Source organism: Pteropus vampyrus, unplaced genomic scaffold (genome assembly GCF_000151845.1).
Source record: "Pteropus vampyrus isolate Shadow unplaced genomic scaffold, Pvam_2.0 Scaffold7, whole genome shotgun sequence".
Classification (NCBI taxonomy): Eukaryota; Metazoa; Chordata; class Mammalia; order Chiroptera; family Pteropodidae; genus Pteropus; species Pteropus vampyrus.
In genome coordinates this window covers 13,861,776-13,870,829 of record NW_011888788.1, presented here as the reverse complement: position 1 = coordinate 13,870,829, position 9,054 = coordinate 13,861,776, and the positions used below count along the sequence as shown (strand labels likewise).

At 40.2% G+C, this 9,054-nt stretch overlaps 1 protein-coding gene across 5 annotated transcripts in view; it reads left to right on the top strand.

Annotated features, from left to right (window-relative positions):
• Positions 1 to 9,054, top strand: part of DZANK1 (double zinc ribbon and ankyrin repeat domains 1) — an 80,032-nt gene that overhangs the window by 15,600 nt on the left and 55,378 nt on the right. For all 5 annotated transcript variants that reach the window (XM_023537573.1, XM_023537577.1, XM_023537579.1 and 2 more), the window contains exons 4-6: positions 2,709 to 2,823; positions 4,239 to 4,335; positions 5,317 to 5,441. In XM_023537573.1, coding sequence (XP_023393341.1) covers positions 2,709 to 2,823; positions 4,239 to 4,335; positions 5,317 to 5,441 — 337 coding nt within the window. The remainder of the gene's footprint in view (positions 1 to 2,708; positions 2,824 to 4,238; positions 4,336 to 5,316; positions 5,442 to 9,054) is intronic.

Below are 9,054 nucleotides of genomic sequence, written 5' to 3'. Positions count from 1 at the left end.
TGGAGAGGATGTGGAAAAATAAGAACTCTCATACATTGCTGGTGGGACTGCAAATTGGTACAGCCACTATGGAAAACAGTATGGAGGTTCCTCAAAAAACTAAGAATTGATCTACCATATGATCCAGCAATCCCTCTACTGAGTATTTACCCCAAATACTTGAAAATTCACATCTGAAAAGATATTTGCACACCGATGTTCATAGCAGCATTATTCACAGTGGCCAGGACATGGAAGCAACTGAAGTGTCCTATGACAGATGATTGGCTAAAGAAGCTGTGGTACATATATACAATGGAGTATGACTCATAAGAAGATATGAAATACTGCCATTTGCAACAACATGGATGGACCTCAAGATAATCATACTGAGCGAAATAAGCAAGACAGAAAAAGTTGAAAATCACATGATATCAGTTATATATAGGATATAAACCTAAAAGCAACAATGAACAGGACAGACAGACAGAGACTCATGGACATGGACAATGGACCAGTGGTTGCCAGAAGGGAAGGTGGAGCGGGGAGGGGGAAGAAATAAAAAAATAAAATGTTAAAAACATTTAAAAAAAAGAAAATCAATAAGAACAAAGCAGACAAAGAAAAATAAAGAAAGAAGACAATGGTCCTGCTTCTTGCTGGCTAGAATGTGGTTGTGGTAGTCAGCCATGTTGGGTCAAGAGCACAAGTGCAATGACCTTGGGATGGTGAGCAACAAGGTAGATTACACTCTGTTGCTTCTATATTAAGCCAGTATTTTTTTGTTTCTGTGTTACAATAGCCAAGCTTATAGCCTAATACACAAGAAACTTATGTCAAGTAAATATTTACAGAGAATATGATCAAGAGTACAGATGATCAAAAAAGGCTGAAAATACCAAGTGTTGGCAAATATGTGGAGAAACTGGAATCCTCAGAAAATGGTGGGGATGTAAAATGGAACAGCCACAGTTTAGAAGTTTCTAAAAAGTTAAACATATCTTTACCATATGACCCAGCAATTCCACTCCTGGGTATCTATCCAGAAGAAATGAAAACATGTCCACATGAAGACTTACATGTGAATGTTTATAGCAGCATTGTTCATAATAGCTCAAAACTGGAAAATATTCAAATGACCATCAACTGGGGAATGGACAGACTATGGTACATAAATAAAATGGAATGCTACTAAACAATAAAAATGAGGAAACTATTGATATGGCTACATCCACACAACAACATGGTTGAACCTCATAAAAACATTAAGAGGAAGAAGTAAAACATAAGACTATATTTGTATGATTATATTTATTTTAAATTTCTTAGAAAAGGAAAAACTTTAGATATAGGAAGCAGATCAAGGTGATAGCATGGAGTGACTACAACAAATAGGTACAAGGAATTTTGGGGGGTGATGGAAATGTTTTTTCCTCCTCTTTAATGCCTCCCCCCTTTCCACTCCTGACCTATGGATGTTGCCGTTTCCTCGTAAGAACTGGATCTCTGAAGGCAGGGTGTTTCCTCCCACACTCTCGTGGCGTGCACCTGGGACCTGGCACACCAGGGGCCTGGCGCACCCAGGGTATGGTCTGTGGCTCCACCTGGTGCATGAACCCAGGACCTTCTTTGTGGAAAGCAGATGTGCTAACCACTACACTATGGAGCCACCTCTTGGAAATATTTTAAAACGGGATTGTGGTGATAATTGCAAAGTTTGTAAGTTTACTAAATATCATCAGACTACATACTTAAATTAGGTGCATTTTATGTCTTGGAAGTTGTATCTTGATAAAGCTGTTTTAAAAAATTAAGAGTATAGGTAAGCTGCTGGTACTGAGAATAAATCATCACCAGTTTTTAGTTATGGGCACCTCTATATTACTTTCTCATGAAACCTCTTTTGCATCAGAGAAGAACAAGATTAATTGTGATATATTGTGAATAAATTAAAAGTATGCTAGTATTTGAGGGATAATAGTTAAAATCTACCAGTGCAACATACAGCACATATTATGCTACCTACAGCTGTGGTAAGGAAAATTCCCTTGACTCACATGGAATGATATATATCTAGGTAACCCCATTCTTTGTTTTAGAATAGTTTGAGACTTACAGTATGAAATCTTTAAGGTAAGTATGATAGATAGTCTCCAAAAATGTGCTCCATGAACTATGCCTCCCAGTGTAGCCCCTCCACCGGAATCTTGGCTGGCCCCATGATTTACTTTTGACTAATAGAATGCTTCAGAAATGATGGCAAGTCTAGGTCACACAGTGTTGCAGTTTATACTGTGGTTTCTTGGAGCATAAACACTGAGGGAAGGCAGCTACCATGCAGGCAGTCTAACTCCCCTCAGACTTCCATATGATGAGGAAGCTCAAGCTAACCACGTGGAGAAAGAGAGTGGGGGAGAGAGGAAGTAGTGAGGAAATGAAGGGGAAAGGAAGAGAGAGGGAGAGACACAAGAGATCACAGATGGAGCTGGTTAACCACAGATTTGTGTTTTAACACAGTACATTTTGGAGTGGTCTGTTACAGAGCAATAGATAACCCAAATGTGAACAAGGTAAGGAAAGACTAGGAATTATATTTTGATTTCTATGATTTAAGATATAGTAAATTTAATAGCTAGACTGAGGAGCTTTAATAGTTATCTTAATTGCTAGCCATCTTTTTGGGAATCTTTGTGTAATACACAGATTTTTTCTTTTAAAAAAAATTTCAGAGACTGCAGACAGAGTGGCATTGTAACAAAGGTGTTTCAGGTGGACTGTGAACCACCAGATACAGTCTCTTCAGAAGACAGTGTTGAAAATGTTCTCAAAGATTCTTCAAAGCAGGCAAGTACTGAAATTATAATACATTCAGATGTCACTGTATTCTTGTGACAGGCTCCTTCTTTCTCAGAGGCTGCATCTTCCCTTTCATCACCATTCTACCCACAGTCAGGTTCTTATAATTGAGGTCATTATCAACCATTGCAAAGTATCTTTACCAATTTCTCCCCTTTAGTTAGTCCTTCTTCCACCCTGCACTTTAGAAATTCCTATCCATCATTACTGCCCATGCTCCAGTGCCTTCAATGACTCCCCTTTACCCATTGAGGAGACAGAAACCTTCAGCTTGGCATCCCAAGTGATCAGTTTCTGTCCTCAGTCATCCTTTCTTGCTTTGTGACTCCCCTGTATATACTCAGCCAAACTAAACTGTGTTTTCTATGTTCTATCACTGCTCCCCTAGCACCCAGGCCTTCTCCTTTTATAAAATGCTTTGAATATGTGATTACTTTTCTCCTTGTCTATCTTCCCCTTGCACTAGTAAGCTCCAAAATGGCAAAGAGTATGTCTGCTATACTCAGTTCCTTGCACAGCGGCAGGTAGGAGAGGGCAGTGAGTGTATATTTGTTGAATAGATGCACCAGACTAGTAGAAGCCCTCGATTATGTTGAAATGTTCATCTCCAAATAGCTGGAAAGCCTCATGCCTTTGGAGAGTGAACTAGACCTATCTAAAAAGGACATTTGAAACTTCAGTCCCTGGATTTGTGGGTATCAGTGAGATAGATCCAAAGGCCAGAGGATGGGCCAACCCATTGTAAAGCAGTTAATGAAAAGGTCTCAGTCATGGAGGTCTTGTTGGGAGTTACAAGGGGAAGTTTTTGGGGAGTCCTTTCAACCCAACAATGGATCAGAAGCCAGGCAGGAGGCTGTGGCACCAGAAAAGTGGGTACAGTTATTGTGTGGGGTTCAAGTATGATGAGGGCAGGCATCTACACTAGGCAGAGACAGCCTATATGTATCAGGCAGTACTCAGGCCTAATCAGGCTTAATAAGGGACCAAGTCCATGAAGAAGAAAGTCCAGAGAGAAGAGCATTTAAGGACTATGTGGGCAGGTAGTGTACATAAGTTTTATCTTGGTCTGACTCCACTCCGTCTTCACTCGCTGGATCTGGTGGTCCCTCTGTTACTACTCAGACTCGCATGATGGCAGCATCCTGCCTACATGTTGTGCTACCTGCCTCTTGTTTTGGCTGCTTGAGCTGGTGGGGCCTACCAACCAGACATGCTGCCAAACAAGAAGCCTCAACACAAAGCCATGTGTTTCCAGAGTAAGGTGAGATAGAGGTCACTTTGTAGAAACTACTGTCAGTCCTTTCAAGTACATGCTATGTCACTGCCTCTATCACGTAGCTTTTAATGTTCACATTCTAAGTGGGCATAATCAAGTGATTGACCTGTAATCTCTTTATTTCTAGGAAGTAAAAAATGGATTTGTTGGATCAAAATTAAGGAAGAAATCTAAAAATGCTGAAAATAAACTGGATTGGAATATTAACCTTAGAAAGTTTCGAGGTATGACATGAGAGAATGAAGATATGATTTAGTATTCTAAACCCCCAGATAAGTTCACTGCTTATTTTTTTGTCTACAGAGGGATAGAAATAAGAAATACTGGAACAGGAGAGTAACTTATAATTTGAGTTTTAGTCCTAACTTAGCTAATACCTTAGCTTAAGACCACCCAATTAAGCAGTCCAACAAAGTCAGGTTTTATCAACTCATAGCAACAAGGGAGACCACACACCCGTGGACTCATGATGCCTGTCACCATACAAAGGAAAAGACACAGTTACAGGGTTGAGAGGAAAGGTGGAGTTCGGGTGAAATGTAAATGAAAGGAGAGTTTTGATAGGCTTTAAGCATAACAGGGCTGTGTGTGAAGTGGTCACCATCAGGTATGGACGGGGAAGGAACCAGGGTTCTGTTTCCTTAGAAACTACAAAAGTAAATGTGACGTCCAGAAACCCTTCTCTAAAGCTCTGCACTAGGGTTGGAAGTTGAGTCTGCTTCTCTGTATCAAAGTGACTTAAGTCCTCAGGCAAGAGTCAGATGTTTTGTTCTTAACTGATTTGATTTCAAACAGGAAAGTTTCTGAAAATCTGATTTTAGAGAAAAAGGTTTCTAAGCAAGTAAGAATAGTCACTCAAAGGGGAGAGGTGGATACTGTTATGACATTTTACTGCTGCAGTGTGTCATAGGGAGAAATAATATTTCCTGATGACCTTGCAGTTTGATTTATCTATTTTCCCCAGCCTGATGTGAAATGCTGTGGAATGTAACAGGGTAGATTTTAATTTTCTGTCCGGGCTAATTTTTTTCTTTCTCAGTGCTAATTCATCTGAGTGGGAGCTTCTTTATATAATTGCTACATTAAAGAAAGAATATGATGACAGTGGTCCCTTATTAAAAGGTTTGCAGCTATTAAGAAGTATTTATATGATTACATATATAATTACAGATGTTCACAGAACAATGTTTTTGATGTAATTGTAGACCTCAAGGTAGGTGAAAGATCCAAACCTAAAACACTGAAAGATCTTCGCTTCTCAGAGAGTCCCCTGGAAATTCCAGCTTACTGTGAAGAATCAGGTTCTAGACCACCCACCCACCAGTCCCAGGTAACTTCAAAGGAAAATCTTTAGAGTGCAAAAAATACCTACTGTATTTTTAATGTTTCCCATAAAATACTTTAATGCAGTGTCTCCCAGCTGCATTATGAAATATGGCACTTATTTCACTATGTGCCAGGCACTGTTTCAGAGCTGGAAATACCGAGTTGGACAAGGAATTTCCCTGTACTCATGGAGCTTACATTTTATTGGGGTTGAGGGTAGACAGATAATCAATATATAAATAATCAGACAAAAATTTTAAATCATCCTAAGTGTCATGAAACAGATAAAACTGAGTAATGGAATAGAGCCGTGATTCTCAAAGTGTAGACTCTACAGACCAATAGCATCAACATCACATGGGAGCTCATTAGAAATACAAATCTTCAGGTTCACCCCAGACCTACTGAATTAGGAACTCTGGAGGTGGGCCCAGTAATCAGTTTAAATTAGTCCCTTTTTTTGATACACACCCAAGTTTGAGAACCCCTGGGATAAACAATGAAGGAAGAACAGTATTCTGATTCAGGGTGATAAGAGAGGGCTTCTTTGAAAAGGTGGCATTTGAATTGATCCTTTAAGGTGAACAAAAGCCAGCCCTGCAAAGCTCTTGGCAGCAGTAACAACAGATACAGCAAAGTTAGAGATTTCAAGGAGGTTAGTGTGGCTGGAACGTGGTGTGCAAGTAGGAGATGAGGTGGGGGAAGTAGGCTGGGGCCAGAGCATGAAGAGCCATGGCTTTCAAACTTGGCTGCACATTAGAATCATGGAGGGACTTGGAATCAGTTCTAGAAACCCAATGTCAGAAATTCTGATTTAATTGGTCTGGTGTGGGGTTTGGGCATTATTTTATTCATTTATTTTAATTCACCTATAAGTAATTCTAATGGGCAGGCATGGTTGAGAATCACAGATGCTTTGGGTGAATCTTATTGTAAGGAGTTTGAATTTTCTTCTAATCGTAAAGGGAATATGATCTCATATACTTTTAAAAATTTTCTCTTTGGCCACAGTATGGACATTAGGCTATAGAGGAATAAGAGAATATCATTTAGGAGGTTTTTGTTCCTAGTAGAAGATGACAGTGGCTTGTACCAAGGTTGTACAAGTGGTAATTATAGGAGGCAGTGAGAATCTAGACGTGTTTTGGAAGTAGAGCCAACAAGTTGGTCTGAGGGATCACTTGGATGGATGAGGGAAAGGGAAGAGTTAAGGATGACTCTCAGGATTCTGGCCTGAGCATCTGGAAGTGATGGTACCATTAAATGAGATGGGGAAGATGAGGGAGGAACAGGTTTTCAAGGGCTCATTAGACGTTCAAGTGAGGTGTTAAATAGACTGTTGGTCATGCAAGTTCAAACCCAAGGGAGAGGTCAGGGCAGGTGATATATATGTTTAGAAATATTCAGTATATAGATGGTATTTAAAGCTTGGGTCTGAATGAGATCACTTGTCAAGGGTGTACAGAAAATAAAGAGAAGATGGCACAAGACAAAATTCTTGACTTAGAGATTGAGCAGAGGAGGAAGAGCCTGTGAGGTAAGACGAAAGCACCCCACCCCCACCAAAAAAAATATGGTGTCATAGAAGCCAGGAGAGGAAAGGGTTTCAGAAGAAGGCAGTGGTCATCTATGTCAATGTTACTGGAATTCAAATTAGACAAGGACAGGGACTTGCCCATTTGATTTGACAAGATAGAGGTGATTATGACCCAAATAAAACTATATCAATACATTCTTACTATATAACATATGAAAAATGCCCTTATACTAGTTGCCTACTACTATTACTATCATAGCAATTTGATTTTTCTTTTTCTTTTTTTTTATTATTAAGTTAGCAATTTGATTTTTCAATGTTTATAAAATCCAATTTAGGATTTTGGCATCTAAGGGCAACCCAGAAGCCCTTTTATCTTCCTCCAGTCTGAGCCCCAGGTAGAGCATACATGGAGTCACATTTTCTATCCAACCACAACTGCTTCTTGTGTACCCATAATTCCAAGGCTACTCACACTTATCAAGTATAAAGGTCAAAATCATGGTTCCCAAACTTGGTTGCACATCAGAACCATCTTGGAGGAATTTAAACACACACACACACACACACACACACACACACACACACACACACACACACACACATATATATTCCTAGCTACCCCAAGTACAATCCTCCTGCAGTCCTCCTAGATAATCTGATCCCATAAGCCTGGATGGAGTCTATGGATGACTTTGATGATCAGCCTAGTCTGAGACTCGCTGGCCTTGAAGACCAACCCTCCTTATTCCTATATCAGGCCTTTTTCTTCACTTCCAATCTCTAATGCTGTGGTGTAACGCAGCCTGACATCCTGGGTTCTTACATTTGCCACCCACTGTATCTTCTGGAGGGCCACAAAGCTCAGGCCAGAGGGCTGCAGACCTAAAAAAACCTTCCTGTAAACACCACTAAACAAAAAGACAACCGTTCCTACAATAGAATATTGCCCTTCCCAGTTTTCTGGAGTAAATGATTACCTGGTTACCAGACAGACTAATGAGCACACCCAATTTCTGTGAGCAATGCTTGCTGGTGTCACCCAAATAAGAATACTGCTTCTGAGGTTTAAAATGTATCATTTTGAAGAATGAATGGTATATGACTAAACACAGTCATAACAATTTTCAAAAAAGCAGTCTCACATGACCTTAATTAATATATCTAGAAATAATTATTTTTTCTGTTAGGGATATTTGGGTGACCTTACATACCTAGTTATTTAAGAATTGTTGTTTCCAAGGAAAAGATAGAGTAAAACAATATGTAAAGATTTCAAGATTCAGAATCCAAAAACCTGGGAACATGGGGACAAGTTGGGGGAATTTGACTGGAGTTTGGAGGGTCAAAGAGGCCAGAAAAGGACCACAAAACTTTATCTTCCACTATTTTTTTTCCATATCGTTAAGAGATTCTTCTCAAGATTCCAGCCCAATCCCATTGGAAGCATACTTCAGCAAACATCAGAATTAATGATGCTGATAGGTGTTACAACATCTTGATAACCATCAGGGAGACAAGATGTCTCTGAGCTAAGCATCTGGTCTGGGGGCACCAGCAAGGGCCAGGCAGCAGAGTAAATGCGAGAGACAGCCTGGGTGGAAGGTAAATGACAGTGTCACCTGGCTTTAGTGTTAGGGCATAAGATTTGGGGGTTCTCTGGCCAGGTGGAATGCCCCTGCCAGCTAAAGGGTAATCTCTACTCAGCTCCAGCCAACCTTTGACAAGAGGGCCTGCAGGCTCAGTGTTGCCACATCTGAGGAATTTACAGCAGAAGCCAGAAACCTGCATCTTTATGTGTTATAACCTGATTTTAAAATTTAGCAGTCACTTCAAAATTTGTATATCTGGGCCAAATAAAACTCAGCGGCAGGCCAATTTTGGCCAGTAGGCCACCACTTTACGACTTCTGGTCTAGGCCATGTTGGATCTGACACAAAAGCAACTAAAAAACCTTGACTGATCCCCACTGCCTGCAGCGTAGTCTGGAGTCTTAAGCCCACCCCACGGGCATTGTTTAGACAGGAAGGCTACTGGGGTCAGATAGGCCTGAGTACATGAGATTGTACTCATACTGTTG